The sequence below is a fragment of the Hipposideros armiger genome, unplaced genomic scaffold (assembly GCF_001890085.2).
Source record: "Hipposideros armiger isolate ML-2016 unplaced genomic scaffold, ASM189008v1 scaffold_531, whole genome shotgun sequence".
In the NCBI taxonomy this organism is placed as follows: domain Eukaryota; kingdom Metazoa; phylum Chordata; class Mammalia; order Chiroptera; family Hipposideridae; genus Hipposideros; species Hipposideros armiger.
In genome coordinates, this window is record NW_017731881.1 from 175779 (window position 1) to 195818 (window position 20040).

Genomic DNA, 20040 nt, shown 5'->3' on the forward strand with positions numbered 1-20040 from the left:
AAATCATGCTAGGGCTTATTTTCCAGTTAGGTATTATTTTCGGGGAAACACGGTACGTAGAGCCCCAGCAACCACCATATTGCTTTACTTCTTCCTCTCCTCTTCTCCTTGCTCCTCGTAAGATGCTCTAATAATTCCTGCAATATTATTTAGGACAAAATAGCCATCACCTAGTGAATGCTTACTTTGTACCAGGCACTATGCTAAATGCTGTATACTTTTCAAATAACAGACATTCTTACTTTCCTTTGCTTCAGACAATCTGGACACATATCCTAGAAGTTTCTATATTTTCAACAAATAATTTTTACACAACTTCTGTGTGCTAGGTTCTGGGGTCTCTCTAGTGGAACTTCAGAGCCAAAGAGCCAATCAAGATAATTTATTTTTTTAAAACCCACCATTCTCAGTGAGGAATTCTATTGCCATCTTTTTTCCCTTCCAGACTACAGTATAAGACATTATGACAAACAGCAATAACAGACAAAACTATAAAAGATGCCACATAATTGACACGAGTAGCTCAGGCAGTAAAAGAAGACGTTGAGTTCATTGGACACTGGAATGAAGTCCAAAAGCTTTCAGTAAAAGGGAAAGTCATCTGAGTTAGATCTTAAAGGATGAGTGTTTGAGAACAGGAAGAGGTGAGGGAGGCGTGGGAGGCTGGGGCAGGTTGAGCAGTAGAGAATTGTGTAATAGCAAGGACTTTGGGCTCAAATGTAGCTCTGATATTTGCTCACTTTGGTACTTTGGCAAATTGCTTCATCTCTCTAAGTTTCTGTTTCCTCATGTGGAAAACTGGGATAGCAGTTTTCCTCAAAGGTGTGTGGTCAGGATTAAATAAAAAAATGTGTGAAATGCATTTCAGGCATGGAACAGTGCCTGAAATATGATAAGTGAACAATATAGCTTAAAAAAAAGAAAGTAAAGGATCTATATTAGGATCTTTACACTTTAGCTATTAAATTTTTTGGAGCACCTTACCATTTATACAAATAGTTTTTCCTTTCACTTTTTTTTCTAATTCAATCATTCCCAATTTTGTAGGCAGATATGTTTATCATCACCTTCATTTTGCAGAAGTGTTAATTAAGGCTCGAGGAAGGTAAATACTTTTTCCAAAGTCATGAGGTCACTGTGCCCACGCAGCCTCTGACTCCAAACCTTGCCAATCTTGCCTTTAAAGTAAAAAAAATCCCAAGAGAGATAAACCCTGAAATGCTTAGTAACAAGTAGGATTACTTCTTATCACTTGGTTTCCAAACAAGGGTAGACTTTCACCAATGGGATATAGCTAGAGTATCTAGGAGGAAGGTCAGGAGTAGGATACCAACATTAATTTTCTTAGACTTTGTCCCCTCACAATTTAGCCATGGAAAATAATCAGTCAACTGTAAACCAATAAGAAATAGTAGACGTCAGGCATTTCTAATCAGAATCCAAGTCAAAAGTCTCCCAAGAAGTTCAGGAAATAGAGGTTAAAGATTCTAATCCACAGTATGATTAATTGTGGGAAGTGGTTGTTGATGCTGAGTCTCTAGAACATGTGAGCTTGCTCGTAGGGCCTCCCTGGGTTCTCCACAAGCCTCGTCTATTCCCATTACACAGCTGAGACTGTGTGCCTACCTGCTCCCTGACACACATGCCCTTAGCACTGTCTGCCTGGGTCACCAGCTCTGCTGGCAAGGACTGAGGCAGCCCCCACAGGTGTTCTGGAATCTCTTTTCCTAGAGCTCTATCACAACTTTCTCAGGTGGAGCACTGCAAAGTTAAATAGAAGGAGAGATGGGAACTAGAGAGAAAGGAGTTTGAGGGACAGAGAGAGAAGAGGGAGGGAGGGAGGTAGAGTCAGAGAGATAAGAGAAATTACCAACAGCAAGTAAAAGCAGAGGACAGGAAAGAAGACAGAAATCCCTAATGCCAGGGCAGACAGGTTATAACGTCTTAGGACTTAACCATATTCCTACTCTGCTTTCTGTGGTCAGATAACATTTGGTTGATCTTTCAATGAGGTATTTTTAAAAACTCTGCTGAAAAAACAGTTTGTCCAGCACATGGTCGTTGAATTGGCCAAGCCCAATGTTGCAGTATGAAGGGGCATTTCTCATCTCCCTCTTCTATTTCCACACTTTTCACACATTCAGTGTCTTACCACTCTGTAAGGAGCCTGCATATGGGACAAAGCTAGAGAGAAAAAGACCTTAAGTTTCTTGCAGGGAAAATTCAAAAACCATCAGGATTCCACAAGAAAAGGCGAACATTTCAAAAAATAAACTATAATTAGATATATAAGACATTATAAAAATAATGGAGACCTTGGAAAACACTTGTTATCGCCACCACTTAAAACCTGCCATTTTAACTGCCCCTGGTAATTCAAATGGCTTTGGGATTCAGGGTCAACCCTATCCAATTTGTGACATTGAAGAAATGTATCTTTAAATGCTTTCCTTTGCATTCTACTCCATGTCTCTTTTTCTTTTTCACAAGCTCTTCCCTCAAGGAACATCCCCTATGGTGACAGGGAACAAAGGCCTTAGCTCTAACACAAACTCTATACCTAGCTCTAACACATACTTAACTCCAACACAAGGCCAAATGAGGGACAGTGCCAATGGGGGTGGGGGTCGGGGTGACAGGAAGAGAGAAGTACAAGGAATGCTTTACTTAGGGGATAATGGAGGGGATTTAGGATAAGGTGGTATCCGAGAAGATAATAGTAAGTTCTTGTTTAGAACATATTGGCACTGAGACATCAGTTGGTCATTTACCGGTAATTGGAAATGACTTTCAGGTTTCTGGGAAGGAGAATATTTCTCAAGGTCAGGGTTAGAGAGAGAGGCTGGATGTCATCGCCATAAAATGGGAGGTGAATGATAGGCTGCTGGGTTCATGGGGGGCCAGAACGAGCAACCAGCAGAACACAGAGTCCTTATGCCATGCCCATCAGGCAACTGCCTATGGCTTGATGGCTTACAATACCTACAGTCAGTGAAATTGTGTTTAGCAGGAAGATGTTAAAGGTCCATTTTGCTCTAAAACTCTATATAACACTATAACTTGCTGTTCCACACCTCCAGATAACAACCATTTTATGATCCTGGCTGGCGCCAAGGCCAAAAGGAATTGAACAAAGAAGGAACAGGAGGGCCTCCAAGGACGCCTCCTTGGTACTTTGATACAGTCAACCATTTTCTTGGAAGTAGTATAATTTTCAGATCTCTTCTCTTGCTTAACAGATAACAAGATAATGTAATATTAGGTTGGTGCAAAAGTAACTGCGGTTTCGGACTGTGAATTTTAAATCATTATAACTAGGCTGAAACACATCTTTATTAATCAAAATAGAAACCATTATAATCAACACATTTTTGCCAATGAGAAATAAGTGTGTTTATTCCTGTAGCATAAAAATCCATGCTTCGGGGTTCAACAAACTATTGGAAAGCATTTTCTACATCCTGTTGGTTGTGGAAGTGTTTTCCCTGCAAAAAGTTGTCAAGATGCTTCAAGAAGTGGTAGTCGATTGGCGAGAGGTCAGGTGAATATGGTGGATGAGGCAAAACTTCGTAGCCCAATTCAATCAACTTTTGAAGTGTTGGTTGTGCAATGTACGGTTGGGCATTGGGCCCTTTCTGTTGACCAATGCCGGCTGTAGGCGTTGCAATTTTCAGTGCATCTCATCAATTTGTTGAGCATACTTCTCAGATGTAATGGCTTTGCTAGGATTCAGAAAGCTATAGTACATCAGATCAGCAGTAGACCACCAAAGAGTGACCATGACCTTTTTTTGGTGCAAGTTTGGCTTTGGGAAGTGCTTTGGAGCTTCTTCTAGGTCCAACCACTGAGCTAGTTGTTGCAGGTTGTCATATAAAATCCACTTTTCATCACACATCACAATCCGATCAAGAAATGGTTTGTGTTATTGCATAGAATAAGAGGAGGTGACACTTCAAAATGATTTTTTTGATTTGAGTTCTGCTCATGAGGCAACCACTTATTGAGCTTTTTCACCTTTCCAATTTGCTTCAAATGCCAAATGACAGTAGAATGGTCAACATTGAGTTCTTTGGCAACTTCTCGTGTAGTTGTAAGAGGATCAGCTTTGATGATTGCTCTCAATTGGTCGTTGTCAACTTCCGATGGCCAGTCACTATGCTCCTCATCCTTAAGGCTCTTATCTCCTTTGCAAAACTTTTTGAATCACCACTGCACTGTATGTTTGTTAGCAGTTCCTGGGCCAAATACATTGTTGATATTGAGAGTTGGCTCCGCTGCTTTATGACCCATTTTGAACTCGAATAAAAAAAATTGCTCGAATTTGCTTTTTGTCTAACATCATTTCCACAGTCTAAAATACATATAAAATAAACAGCAAGTTATAAGTCATTAACAAAAAAAAATAAAGTGAGAAATGTGCATTAAAGTGATATATAATATAACTACATTTATTTAAGAATAAATTCCAATATCTAAGGCAAATTTCAACAATGCAAAAACCGCAATTACGTTTGCACAAACCTAATATAGCCACTCAACAGACAATGATGAGAAAGTTAGAATTTTCACTTTGTTGGCTCTTTGCCTTTCCTCTCAAGGAACTTGCCCTCTGGTAATAGGGAACAAAGGCTTTAACGCGAATATAAGCTCCATACTTTGTTTTAACACATGCTTAGCTTCATTTTTACAATTTTTTTCACATTTTCTCCAGAGGTTGCTAAATAACATTAGTACTGCATTAACAATGGCAGAGCGAAACAGTGTTAAGAACTTCTTAAAGCTCAAGAAGGGGGTCATCCACATGGGAAGATTTCAGGTGTGCCAGAAAGATGCTGGTGTTCAAAGCTACCTAGCTCCTTTCTTTAGAGCATGATGTCTTCTTGGGTAATTGATTTTAGACCTTTTTCTTTTTCTAATATAAATACTGCTTCAGATGTATTTCATAGATTTTAATGTTTTCATTTCCATTTAATTATTTTCTAATTTCCCTTTTGACTCCTTTGACTCAGGTGATTTACAAGTATCTTGTTTAATTTTCAAATATTTGGTGACTTTCAAGATATCTTTTTGTTAAGATTCCTAATTAATACCTATTTGTCTTAGAGCATATTTAGTATGGTTTCGTTTCTTTTAAATATTCTCAGGGGGTTTTTTCTTGTTTTTTTTGGGGGGGGGCTCAGAATATGGTCTATCTTGTTAAATGTTCTGCATGCACCTAAAGTCAATATACTCCTAATTCCTTCCTCAGATTGTTTGAGTGATTTTCAGATATTGAACCATCCTTGCATCCCTGGAATAAATCACAATTCACCATGGTATTGTTAAATTTTAACGTATTGTTAAATTTGCTTTGCTGTCTGGTATCTCCAATATCTACATCATTTATGAATTTGTTTCTATTATATGTTTTTTTTCCTCTTGGTTTTGGACATTTGGTCCTATTTTTTTAGAATGCCCCTTATAATTTTAAATTAGACGCTGGATATTATAACTAAAATTATGGAGGCTCTGGATGATGTTCTATATACTTGAAGAGGGTTAGCATTTCTCCTGTCAGGTATATAGGGTAGAAATGGATTGACTTGATCCTGTTGAGGCTTTGTTTTATGCTCGTTATTTCAGCTTTGCCTTTTCCTAGGGCATAGCTTTTATTCCTAAGGCATGTTTCTTATTGTTGGGTTATGGCCCTTTTAGGGTCTCAATACAAAGACTGGTGTGTTTATCAAGGTCCACATCCAGTGGGGCTTGAAACTAACACTTATTTCGCCAGCACCACACAGCTGCTGCAATCTCTTCTCAGGTCTCTAGCACTCCAGCTACTGTTTTTTGCTGTTTCCTGGTGTCTTGTTTTGAACATATACAACTTATAGGTTGAACAAGACTTGAAAGCTTGGTTGCAGGTTTTCCCCTTCTTTTTATGATTTCCCCCTCAAATTGCAGCCATTTTGGCTGACCCAAACTCCAACCTCTCACTCTCTTCAACCTCATAAGACTGCTTGGATATTATTTCTCTGCATTGTGATTTGAAAACTAAAATGCTCTCAGAAAAAGAGCTAGCACAAATGTGGAACTCAACTCCTGTGCTTCCCTTCTCTCAAGGATCATAGATCCTCAAGTCCTGCCCTCTATTGGTCGCTCTGCAATGCTTTTAAAGATTTAATTGGGGAATCGGGGAAGGGGAACAGTGTTGGGGAATTGGGGAAAGGGAACAGCCAAATTGTTGTTTTTCAATCTTGGTTGTGGAGGGCACAGCTAGCTCAGCTCCAAGTCCAGTCTCCATCTGGCCGTCTGTTGGCAGCTCACGGCCACTCAGCTCAAGGTGCCATGTTCAATCTTAGTTGTGGGTGGACATAGCCCACCATACTATTCTGGGAGTCGAGCCGGCAGCCTTGCTCTAAGCTTGTTCTAACCATCCAGCTGCCCGACAGCAGCTCAGCTTGGGCGTGGTTCACTGGCCCATGTGGGAATCAAACCAGCAACGCTGTTGCTCAGAGCTCGTGCTCTTAACAAACTGAGCCAGTTGGCAGGCCCCTCTGCAATGCTTTAAAACTGCTGTTATATATATTTTGTCTAGCCTTTTTTTGTTGTTTTCAGGAGGAAGGCTTGGAAGCGTTTGAGAAGACTGGTATTAATTCTAAACACCAATTCAGATGTGACCCCTCAGGACACATCTGTCTTTCCTTAAAGACAAACTACTCCATTAAGACCAATATTGTGGCCCGAGCTGAGCAGTCACTGAGCTGCCAACAGGTGGCAGGATGGCTCAGCTAAAAAAAAAAAAAAAAAAAAAGACCAATATTGGAAGTCCCTGCGTCCTCTCTAGTTCTGCCTGCTTCTACCAGTCATCAAGAGGGAGATAAAAGCAGGGAAGATAAAACCATATACGAGTATTATTTCTACCCTACTTATTTCTCCGATGGGTTTGTGGTAGGCCACCTTGTTTTCCAGGAGTAACTCCTAGGCTTTAGGACAGTTATGGCCCAGCTTCCATGGAAAAGACCAGAGCTAGCCTCTAATCCTGGCTCACCCTAACTAGCTGTATGACTTCAGATGAATTGTTCATCTTTTTTGAGTCCATTTTTCTTTGTACCTGAAATAGGATTAGTAGCTGACTTGTTTACAGGAATGTTATGACGATAAACAGTGAAAGTATAGAAAAATCTTTTGAAAGACTACAAAAGGCTGCAGAAACAGAGGTATCTGTTACTTTCCACCCGACAGCCTAGAGGCAGCACAAAACTGGGAATAAGGATTCCAGGATTTGGATTTGGCTTAGTCACTACCATGTTTCCTTGAAAAATAAGACCTAAACAGAAAATAAGCCCTAGCATGATTTTTCAGGATGCTGGTAATATAAGCCCTACCCTAAACATAAGTCCCAGTTAAGATTGTCAGCCAGGGGCCGGCAGAATGGCACGTTGGTTAAGAGCTGGCTTTGGGATGCCAGAGGGCCCCAGTTCGGATCCCACATATGAGGGCTAGTGACGCTGCACTCTCTACAGCTAAGATGCTGAACAACAGCTCAACCTGGAGCTGGGCTGCCTGTGAGTCACTGGTGACTGCGTAGGCTGCAGCCCCTGCTGCAGTGGGTTGTCATGGGCTACCGTGTGTGGCGAGTGGCCAGCAGCTGCTGTGAGCGGCTAACCAGAAGCTGGCGACTGATCTGCCTCGCCCGGGAAGAGCACAATGTTGGTGACAACTGGGGCCAGTGAAGCAACGTCCTCCACAACTAGACTGAAGAAAAAAATGACAGCAACTTTTCTGTTCCCCTCCCCTCGATTCCTCAGCGCTGTTCCCCTCCCCCAATTTCCCAATAAAATCTTAAAAAAAAAAAAGATTGTCAGCCAGACATGACTGTTTGAATAAAGATTTTTGTACATGAATAAATGTAGATTGTTGGAGCAAAAATTAATATAAGACCTGGTCTTATTTTCAGGGAAACACGGTAACTAGCTGTTGACTCTGGGTAAACCGATTTGTTCTGCTTGATCTGTAAATTGAGAGAGGTTATCAAACTATAAGTAATAACGCAAAAACAAAACACTTAATAAATGAAGCCTAAGTCTGTTCGTGAGTCAACAATTAATTGAGGGGAGGTAGCCATCAGATTAATTTCTTCTTCTTGGCAGTTGCATTATGTCAATAATACTCGTATTGAAAGGAATCTTGGGATCTCTTGGAAAAGTGAGATAAGTGCTGTAGCTTGCACTTAGAAGATGAACATGAATTTTTACACCTTCTATAGGAAAAGAAAGAGGGAAGGAGGAGAATGAGAGAAAAGGGAGATGTGGTCGCTGGCATCATTTCCCCTGGACTGAACGCTAGGACCTGTGCCTATCATTATGCTTGTGGCTGGCCCCAGAACTGGCAATTATCTGAGGTAAAAATGAAAAACAGAGATAAAGTATGAGTTAGGATGAGTAAGAGAGACTTCACAGTCACATTGAGATGATAGCCAGACATCAGATTGAAAATATCTATAATTTTCCTGAATTACTATAAGATCTTACAATAGTAGCCTATAGCTATAAGGTCATCTACTGTTTTCCAAATTCTTTTTCTATATGAAATTACTTAATTTTCATAATAATCTTGTGAGATAGCATTAAGCAATTAGACAGAAAGGAGTAACAAAGGGGCCCAGAAAGATGAAATGAATTGCTCCAGGTTGCAGAATATAACACTCATTTAATCTGCTAAGGCTTTTATACACTCACAGAACTAGGGAAATGGAAAAATGTGTTCCTATTTTGGTGATTGTTATCAGCATCTACATACCCAATAATCTAAACCAGAATCCTGTGTTTGTTTGTTTCGCTTATCTTACAAATATTTATTGGTTGTCTAATACATGGCAGGCCTTGAGTCTGGGGATATAGTGGTGGACAAGATTGAAAGCCTGTGCTTGAGGAGATCACAGTCTAATGGGAGACAAGCAAACATCTAGAGCACTATGTCTTTTGCAGGGAACATTGTATGTTATGGAGCAACATGCAGCAAATTATTACTGGAGGGTAGGAATAGGTAGAAACTAGATCGTTTTGAAAAATTACCTTTCCCCTTTCATAAATTTCCCCCATGCCCAATCAATCACCAAGTCCTATAGACTTGTTTCCTTCTATGCATCCTCTTCTACTGCTTTGGTTAGAGCCTCATCATGTCTGACATGGACTATTGCTTTTGTCTCCCAGCCTGTCTCCCTGTCCTCAATGTACATCCTTCCAATCCTGCCTTCCCATTTGGTTCAGAATAAGCCCAAATTTTTAGTCTGGCTTACAGAGAGCCCACCTCCATCTGGTACTTACCTGCATCTCCAGACTTACGTCTTTTTTTTTTTTAAAGATTTTATTAGGGAATTGGGGGAGGGAAACAGACAACTTGCTGTCCTTTTGTTCTTCAGTCTAGTTGTGGAGGACGTCACTTCACTGGCCCATGTTGGTATTATCATTGCGCTCTTCCCAGCTGAGGCAGTCGCTTGCTGGCCATTGGATGGTGTCTCATGGCAGCCCAGCTCCAGGTCGAGCTGTTGTTCACCATCTTAGCTGTAGAGGGCGCAGTGTCACTGGCCCTCATTTGGGTTCTGAACCGGGGCCCTGCTGCTCAGAGTTGCATCCCAAGCCAACTCCTAACCAACACACCACTCGGCCAGCCCTCCAGACTTATGTATTGATAGATCACTTCCATCCCATTCACATTTCCCCCCTCCATTCCTTAGCTAATTCCTTACTTTATTCTGTTCTTCCTTAATTCATTCCTCAAACATTCCTCTCCATTCTTTAGCTAATTTTTGAAGTCTCCTTACCGTATCAGGGAAGGACACAGCTCCGTGCTTTTGTTCAGGTTTCTCTCTCTGCTTGGTATATCTTCCGCTTTCTCCATCATTGATCCTCCACTTACCGTTCAAGACTTTCCAGGCTCAGGGCAACTGTTACCAACTCCGTGAAACGTTTTGGACACATCTGTCTTTCCTTACTGATTTGTAAGCTCCTTCGTGACAGAGACAAATGTCTCATTCATTTTTGTGTCTTCAGCACCCAAAACAGTGCCTGGGGGATAGTGAGCACTCAACAAATATTTGTTGACTGGATTAATAAAAGACTTCCTAGAGATCATTTGGCATTGAATCCTGGATAGTCCTGCTTTCTGTTGTTTTCTGGTAGCTGTCTTCCCAGTACATAATGATGAAAAATGTTCTGAGAGCAGAGACCTTTCTCTTTTCTTTTACACGTTTTCCGTGCCTTGCTCAGTGCTGGGCAATGCTTTTGCTGATGTGCCTGTTAGGAGTTCCTGCAGAATTCCCTGCAAAAAATAGTCCTTAAAATATATAAATATTTAATTCCTCTACAGGGATGTAGAGTAAGCACAGTTGAAGGAGGGCCAAGCCAAAATGAGCCAATCACAGGAAGTCTTCAGTATGCTCCCTCCCTTCAGAGTCAGAATCTCTTGGAGCTGAGTTTTTCTTTCAGTCCTTGACTGAGGAGACAGAAGGAATCCTGCAAGCTGCTGTAAGAAAGGGTGTTTGGGGAGGGCAGGAACCTGATTTGCCAAATTTCTTAACTGATCATATTTAGACCAAATGCAGGTAGTTCTCTGCCTATACAGAAAGGCACTGATTTATACAACGAAAGTCTGTTTATGTGTGTTTAATGAAATTATATTTTAAGTACTTAAAGAGATCACATTAAAAAATATAAATCTGTGGGGGTTTATGCATGGAAATTTTCTGCAAAGAAACATCTTAGAATGAACTTATACATTTGAATGTTTGTCTATGAGGGTTGCTTATGGTGAGGCTCAAATGTTTGCTTTAGTGTTTTGATTCTCTCATTTTGTTTTAAAACTTTCTTTGAGATAATTAACATTCATGCTGACTATTCTAAGTGTAGATTTCTTTTATTTTACTAATGAGGATGCTCTTAGATACTCCAAAAACCATTTTTGTACGACAATGTAGTCAGGAACTTGAAAGCCTTTTGTTTTCTCGCAATATGTTAGGGTCTGGGGCCTCCCCAGCCCTCTGCCTCCCTTTCTGCTTTCATTTTACAAAGCACAGCTCACTGGAGCCTCCCTGAGAGTAACAGGGGTAGTTACCTTCTGGCTCTTCCTTCAAAGGACCTAACAGGGTCCTTTTTAGTCCAGGTCCTGGACTAAATCACTGCTTCATTTAAATGAACCCTGCCCTTCATTTCTCTTCTCCTATCTTATTACCCGCCCCCCTTTTTTAACCTATTCACAGAGATAGAAGTCTATATTTCACTATCTATTATATTAAAATTATGCTTCCAATTTCCCCAATTCTCAGTTTTTAAAGAAATCAACTAAACATCTCAAGATTTTTAGTTTTGTTTTTCCTGTGGACAACTGGTCCTAAAAATTCTCCCCAGTCCCACATTTTAGAATGACCAATCTTTCAGCCTTGGCTCTGAATTTGTTTTTCAGCTAAAGTAAACAGGAGATGAAGACAAACGAAAGAGGGGTCACTGATCTGTCCACAGTGGAGACTGACCTAGAGAACCCAGGGCTGGAGCTCACGGTAATTCACCAGTTTAGTTTCTGCATAGCCTTGTGACCGGCTGCATGGCCTCATGTAGGGTCTCTGACTATTCTCAATCCCCACCTCCCCTGGCAGGGCCCTATGACTGACCTCAACTCTAATTGTGCTTACAGGAAGAAGGAGAAAATCCTGAGAGAACCAGAAGGACTGAAGAGCAAGGAGAACCAGAAGGATTGAAGAGCCTTGGGGATGGGCTTAGGTCTTCCACTCACCAGAGGTACACGCGTTCTAGAATTGGCTCAGTTTAAGACCTAAGGAACTAGGGTGCGTTAAGTGTGGCCAGTGGACTCAGAAGAGGTCAAAATTGCTCCGTTCTCAGAAAGCTTGTGGTCCTATTATAGAGATAAGACTCACAGCTACCTAATGTTATCATACGCACTCTATACTTATATGTAATTAAATTGTTATATATAAACCTGTGCTATCAATAATGGGAGTTCAGCATTTATTGATGTTGGTTGGACTGACAATAAAAACAACAATGAGAATAAAAATAGCTAACGTTTATTGAGTACTTACTATTGTGCAGACTGCTTTATGTAATTAATTTCCTTAATTTTCACAGCAACAGGTAGCTATTAATTTTAATCCCCTTTTTAAATCAGAATAGTGAGGCTTAGAAATTAACTTATCCATATCACCAAAAAAAAAAAATAAGGCTCTTCTGGAATACTCAAATTTGGGGTAGGGAGAAAGAAAAATGAGACAAAAAAGAGAGAGAGAGAACGACCCACCATGAGGGATAACAGTGGAAGTAAAAAGTACAGTCTTGGAAGTCAAAAGAGAAGCAAGAATGAGGACACAGTCCACAGTGTGATGTGCAATGGGGAGTCAAGGAAGAAGGTGTGAGAAAAATCCTTGATTTTGATCATGGATTTGGTCCCAGAAAGTTGTTCAGGTAAAAGAGGTCAGATGGAAGCCATGTTCCACAGCATGGAAAAGGGTCTGGATATTTATAGAAAAGTGCAGCAGTCATACCCTGTGAAGCTTAGAAGAGGATATTAAATAGCTTCTAAAAGGAATATGTGGATATGATCCAGAGCAGCTCCCAAACCAAAGGTTTTTAAAATTTGTTTTCTTTTCTTTATTTTTAAGAATTAACTTAGTGACTGTATAGAGAAAAGAAAATTTTAAATTCTATTTTCTTATCCAGAAATTCATATTCTATATACAAATTGATATATCAATGTGGACATGTGGGAAGAGGTTAGAGGAGTTAAATCCCAGAGGCACTGTTGGAGCAGAATGGCAAGATTTAGTGATTAATTAAAGGCCAGCCATTCTCAGGATGCACACTCAGACCCCTGTCTTAATCCTCCCTTACTCCTGTTCTTGGTTCCTCAGGAAATCCTTACTCTTATCCTTCAATGCAAACTGATTTTAACTTCTCTTTCATTACTCTTGCTGAATTTGTCCATTTTTATAAAGCAATTTAGCACAACCTAAACATTTTAGGGAGAGTTCTTTCTGTTGTTATAATTCAGAAAAGTTTGGTGGTGGTGAGAGGTGTTTGTTTTTCAGAAGTAGTAAACTTGAGCCCATCTGATGGTTGAAAACAGGAGTCAGGAGAGTCAGAAAGAGAAGGAATGGACGATGACGGACGGGTACGTTGATAGTGAGAAAAATAATTGTCAGCACAAGGCCCTTAGAAGTTGTCAGGAGGTGGAATTGAGATTAAGAGCTGGAGAATTTGCATTGGTAAATGGGAAGGCTAGCTCTTCCCAAGATGTTAAAAAGGGGTCTGAGAAGCTGTTGGATCAGAGCTGCACTGAGAAGAAAATAAGGGGTGTAAGGCCAGCGAGGCTAAATTTCTGTAAAGTAGGGGATGTATCTGCTGAGAGCAAAGGAGACTAGGCGAGATAAGAGCATCCCTCCCCCCCTCAGCCCTGCAGACCCTCAGCTGTGTCTCTCCACCCTGAGCGGTGGTGCTGAGTGACATTAGGGTCCTGGAGCTAGCTTGGCAGGGGCCAGGCACCTTCCTAAATTCGGGTCTGGCTGGGGAATGGGCAGCAGACCTGAGAGGGGCTCTTCTGTCCTGGAGGAAGGGTCACACACTTCTTCCTAGCTTGTCTACTGAATACCACCTCTTCTAGTTTTTAACTCCAGAAATGAAGAGTTGCATCATATGAAACTTTTCATTTACATGAATGTTTTTGTTTTATTCAAGCTAATTACTAGGAAAGCAGATAATGATCACGCCATAAACCTTGTCAATTTCAGCTCTAATTTCTGTTCAGATATGCCTAGGTTTCATGTAGAGCCCAGTTAAAAATAATTAAGTGGACCTTTGGCCCCTAACTGGACTGCCTGAGCCTTCTTCACTGGTTGACACTTTATTACACATGACTGCTTGCTTATTTCCCTTTAGCAGTTGTTCTAAAACTCCTCTTCTTCTCAAATTCTCAACCCCATTCACTCTACCTGTCCCCATCTCCACTGCTAATAGCTATTTAATCCAGTATCATTCCTTTTTAAGAAGATTCAGTATTTTTGTCACTAATTTCCTTATGCACCATGGCACTAACACTTATATCATTACCTTATAATTTGTCTTTGTTTTCTTTATTTTTTTCTTTCTCTCAGAAAAAGAACAGTCTCCCTCTTGCTATTTTTAGCCAATCTGCCAGTCTCTGCTTTTTAATTAGGGTGCTTAGGTCATTTACATTTAATGATTTAAAAATACCATCTTGCTATGTACTTGTTTCTATTTGTCTCAATTGTTCTTTTTTTCAATGTATCAAATTTATTTCTCCCATTGTTAGTTTATTTTTCCCAGTTATCCATTAAAAATAGATTGTATTTTCAGTGGTTACTCAATATTACACTCCTTCCATTAACTACAATCACCCCATTCCTCTGATTTTATGAAAATTTTCTTAACAATAAAATTTAGGATTTGAGGAACATTTATTATTTGATTTATTACTCTTGGCTCCACAAAGTGAAACCTGACAAAATAAAAAGTAAAGGCCCAGTTCATAATCAATGAGCTCAAATGTTTACCCAGATCTTCTAATTTCTGGATTGCAAGTAAACATATTTTTTAATTGAAATATATTTGACATATAACATTAAGCAAATTTAAGGTACACACGTGTTAATTTGATATATTTATATATTGTAATAAATACGATTGCTATTGTGGCAATAATTAGCACCTCTATCACATTACATAGAGTTATTTTCTGTTTAGTGGTTGGAATCATTAAGTTCTAGTCTCTCAGCAAGTTTGATGATTATTATAGAGCATTATTGTCTATATTCACTATACCGTACATTAGATTTCTAGGGCTTATTTACTACTCGTTGCAGATTTGTACCCTTAAACAACATCTGTCCTATCCTCCTACCCCCTAGTAACCACCATTTTACTTTCTGTTTTTGTGATTTTGGATTTTTAGATTCCACATATAAGTCATATATAGTACTTATCTTTCTCTGTCTGACTTATCTCACTTAGCATAATTTGCTCAAGTCCTTCCATGTTGTTGCAAATGGCAGGATGTTCTTTCCCATGGCTAAATACTATTCCAGTGTGTGTGTGTGTGTGTGTGTGTGTGTGTGTGTGTGTGTATCACATCACGTTTTCTTTATCCATTTATCCATTGATGGACACTTAGATTGTTTCCATATCTTGGTTATTGTGAATAATGCTGCAATAAATATGGGAGTGCATATATCTCTTCAATATTCTGTTTTCATTTCCTTTGGGTATATATACCCAGAAGTGAAACTGCTGAATCATATGATAGATCTATTTTAAATTTTTTGAAGAACCTCCACATTGTTTTCCATAGTGGTTGAAGCAATTTACATTCTCACCAATAGAGTACAATGGTTTCCTTTTCTCCACATCCTCACCAACACTTGTTATCTTTTGTCTTCTTGATCATGGCCATTCTAACAGGTATGAGATGATAGCTCATTGTGGTTTTGAACTGCATTTCTCTGATGATTACTGATGTTGAGCATCTTCTCATGTACCTGTTGGCCATTTGGGTATCTTTTTTGGAAAAAAATTTGCAAATTTTTTTCTCTCATTCTGTAGATTGCAAAAAATTTTCTCTCATTCTGTAGATTGCCTCTTCATTTTGTTGTTTCTTTTGCTGTGCAGAAGCTTTTTAAGTTTGATGTGGTCCCACTTGTTGATTTTTGCTTTTGCTGTTTGTGCTTTTGGTGTCATAGCCAAGAAAAATCATTGCCAAGGCCAATGCTGAGGAGCTGCTTCCCTACGTTTTCTTCTAGGAGTTTTATGGTATCAGGTCTTATGTGTAAGTCTGATCCATTTCAAGTTAACTTTTATGAATGGTATAAGTTAAGAGTCCAATTTCATTGTTCTTCATGTGTTTATCCAGTTTTTCCAACACTGTTTGTTGAAGAGACAATCCTTTCCTAATTGGGTGTTCTTGACTCCCTTGTCAAATATTAGTTACTGTATATGTGGGAGTTTAATTCTGAGCTCTCTGTTCTGTTCCATTGGTCTATGTATATTTTTATGCAATTACCATACTGTTTTTATTATTATAACTCTGTAGAATAGTTTGAAATAAAAAAGTGTGATACCTCCAGTTTTGTTCTGTTTCCTCAGGGTTGCTTTAGCTATGTGGAGTCTTTTGTGGTTCCATACACATTTTAGGATTGTTTTTTCCATTTCTGTGAACTATTTTGATGGGGAGTGCATTGCATCTATAGATGGCTTTGGGTAGTATGGACATTTTAACAATATTATTTCTTCTGATTCATGAACGTGGGATGTCTTTTCATATTCTTTTCTAATGCCTTTCCTCTTTTTAAGACTTCCTTCAGATTAATTGAATATTTAAATGATTATTTTATCTCCTTTGTGGGCTTATTAGCTGTAACTCTTTGTTTTGTTATATTAGTGCTTGCTTTGTGTCTATAGTGTACATCTTCAACTTAGCAAGTCTACCTTCCAGTGATATTATATCCTTTCACATATAGTATTAGAAACTTATAACTGTATACTTCTATATCTCCCCTTCCAGCCTTTATAGTACTGTTGTTTATGTTTATACATTTGACTTCTATGTGTTATAAACACCATACTACACTGTTATTATTTTTGTTTAAACAGTAAATTATCTTACTATATGCGCCAACTTACATGTTCCTGCATCTGCATGAATCCTTATCTGTCCCCCTCCTTTATCAGAAGGCCTACTCTCCCTGAGTCTAAAGCCAACTTCACTACCCATCTTCCTTTTTTTTTCTCCAAAATGAAGATAGCTTTATTTTATTCTCATTATCAAAATGATCCATGTTCTTCATAAGAAATTCAAACGATACAGGGAAAAGCATAAAGAATCAAGTAAATATTCACTGAAATCCCCATTTTGTATACATACAGTATTACACACACCCGTACTTCCACTTAGGTTGTACATAAATATTCTATCCTAGAATTTGTTGTATATTACTTATCACATCAGATAGTCTAGATTAATCATACCATACCCCATGATCACTTAAAAATATCCTATAATTTCCTTTTTAAAAAATGCTTTTGATAATCATTACCCATTTTCTCAATCCCATCTTTCTCCATCCCCTTCTATAGGGCTCTCCTTCCCCTAGATGTTCAGTTACTTCTTCTCCTTTAGACCCTTCCCCAATCTATAAGTGTATTCAAGTTTCTTTCTTCTTACAGTAAACAAACAAACAAACAAACAAACAAACAAACAAATCAACCTTACATCAATCTTGTGATACATTTTTCCTTCATGACTAAGTTTCTTGGAAAAGTGGGATTTACTTGCAACATTTTCTTACCTCCCCATTCATTTCTCAGCCCGTTGCAATCTAGTTTTTACCATCACTGGCCAGCTGAAATTTTCTTATTCAGGCAAGCAATGGAAACCTACTTATCAACTCTAGTGTATGCACTTTCATTGGGAATCTCTGCAGCATGACCCTTTTGTCCCTTTTTTCCTTAAAACTAACTTAAAAAATTTAATAACACTATACCCTCCTCATTCTTCTATCTCTCTGTATGCTCTTTCTTGTGTGTTGCTTTCCAGGGTCTGTCATTTGTCTTCTCTTCTCACTTCCACACTTAATGTCTTGATTCCTAAAGCCACATCTGAAGCCTGCATCTTTGTTGTACGCTTCAGCGTCATATATCTAACCATTTACCAAACATCTACACCTACATGTCACATATATATTTCAAATTAAACATTGAAACCAAACTCCTATCGGCATAGGTTCGACTCTTTCCTGCTATGCCAGGACCAGGGCTGGACTCTAAGCATACAGAGATGAATAAACTCACATTTCCTCTTCATGTCTGTTTCTCCTCAGATCTGGTCCTCCTTCTGTATTCTCTATTTTGGTGAATGTTTTCACCCTCACTGAGTCACACATGGCAAGAACCTCATTGTCATCCCAGCTTCCCTCCACTTAATGTTGATCCTCTGTCTTAAACACCTATGCCATGCAGTCCTATTATGAGTCCTCTTCTGCACCCTTAGTTACTTCCTAAAGACCCAAAGCCCACTGCCACCAGAGTGGTCTTTCTAAAACACATATCTGCTCACATTACTACCTTGCTTAAATTCTTCAATGGCTCGCCGCTTCCTACAAGATAATATTTAAATTTCAAACCATGGCATATAATCTGCACGACCTGACTTCTCTCCTTTACAAGCTTTCTTCCCACCATCCATTTACATGCTCCCTGTTTCCCAGCGACAGCAAGTTATACTGTTCTTTCAAAATGCTAGGCTCATTCGAGTATGTGTTTACTCTTCTAGAAATACCCCAACCTTTTCTTCTAATGCCCTGCAAACTTCCACTTAGTAAACTTCTTCCCCTTACCTTTCATATCAGTTCATATCAGTTCACAGGCATAGTTACATGCCCTTCTTTTTTACTCTTAGCAATCATAACTTTAGAATTCTGGAGTGATTGCTCTGGAGTTCTAGTCTTACATCTCTAATTAGAAGCCACTTGGAGTAATGGATAGATCTGGGCGTTAAATCCTAACTCTGCCACTTGCTGGCAGGCTCAGTTTCCTTGCTCATAAACTTACAATATTAACCTTGTGGTTTTTGAGAGGGATGATCGATGAGGTCTTGCAGTGCCTGGTAAAAGGTGTTTAATAAATAGTATCTGGTTTTTCTTTTCTTCAAACTTTAATAAAAAAGTCCACATATGCTCACAGTCCCCTGCAATTCTGCTTTTACTCAGTCACTCTTCTGTAAACAGCTCTCTCAAACAGAACCAGTCACTTTCACTGCTGTCTAGCCTCTTCTCATTTGCCATGCCTGCCTGATTTTACACATCATTGAGTATCATTGACCTCACCTCCCTCTTAAAGATCATTTTTCTTTTTCACCTTTCCTCCTAGCTCTCCAACTGCTCTCTCTTCTGGCTGCCCTATCAGGGTGACTGTTCTGACTTCCTGGGAGGATGGTGGAAAGCCTGGTAGGGATGGGTGGACATGGCAAGACAGGTGGGTGGGTGTGCGCTGGGCAAGTTACCAGCAAGGAGGTCTGGAAGGGCACCTCGGGCCTCTGTGGCATGTCAATGCAAGTCCCATGTGAAGGATTTTAGGCAGCTCTTCCTTGCTGGAAGGTCCTCCTTACTCCTCTTTCATTTTGTTTCTCATTAGGGCCTGACCCTGATATCAATAGCTGGATGAGCTAGAGTTCCTGTATCCTCAAATTCCTACTGAAATTCTTTTAAAAAATATATAAATAGGGGCAAATTGTATCAGCACAGGAAGTCCACGATGGGCATTAACCATATTCAAGAAATTTTTGCTAACACACTAAAGGGCGTGTCTCAAAAAGGCCATTGAAGGTAGAGGCATGTCTCTCCCTGATGAGTGACAGAGGGCACCTTATCTGGGAAGACTCCACTGCCTGTCAGAACCACTAGCTTGGGAGAACAGAGTTTTCGACGGAAGAAGTTGAGGGTGGGTTGAAGGGCTAATTAGAAATCCCATCACATAGGTCCTTCTTGTCTTTGTGGACCTTTGGCATTGGGTCTACACTGTTGGTGTGAAGAAGATCTGGCGTTTTCTGTTATCTGAAATGGATACAGCCAGTGGAGATTTGGGTACAAAGTGGAGGGAGAGTTCTTTCGAGGACAGTCCATCCATTACAACTCAGTAAACATGGCTATGTTCTGGTTTAGGTTCCCTTCTCACTCTAGCTAGGCCGATTGCTCTCAGAACTGGTTGTTCATCCCCAGGTGCACAGAGCCTCTACCCCCAATGTAAGTTTTCTCTTGCTTTCCCTGGTTTTCCAATTCCTATTTGGCTTTCTACTTTGGCTTATTGATAACCTTTGTGCTTCTCAGACTCAGTCACTGTTTTCTCTTGGACAATTTTGGTAACTGTTCTTGAGTTGCTAACACCACCACTTAGCTCTCCTTGTCCATCCAGTTTGAAACCAGTTGTATACATAGCTTTGAATATGGCAAAGTGGTATCCAGTATGGTACCCACTGACCAGTTCTTTT

The 20040-nt window shown here is 39.6% G+C and overlaps 1 protein-coding gene across 7 annotated transcripts in view; it reads left to right on the forward strand.

Moving 5' to 3' along the window:
* Positions 1-10425: 10425 nt before the first annotated feature.
* Positions 10426-20040, forward strand: part of SLC28A2 (solute carrier family 28 member 2) — a 35528-nt gene continuing 25913 nt past the window's right edge. For 6 of the 7 annotated variants that reach the window (XR_002126878.1, XR_002126877.1, XR_002126879.1 and 3 more), the window contains exons 1-3: positions 10426-10505; positions 11440-11533; positions 11668-11771. Coding sequence is in view for 4 of the 7 variants with exons in the window: in XM_019668664.1 (XP_019524209.1) it covers positions 11456-11533; positions 11668-11771 (182 nt within the window). In the remaining 3 variants the exon portion in view is untranslated. Of the gene's footprint in view, positions 10506-11439; positions 11588-11667; positions 11772-13075; positions 13159-20040 lie in introns of those variants that run through there. The other variant, XM_019668666.1, reaches the window with a different exon arrangement.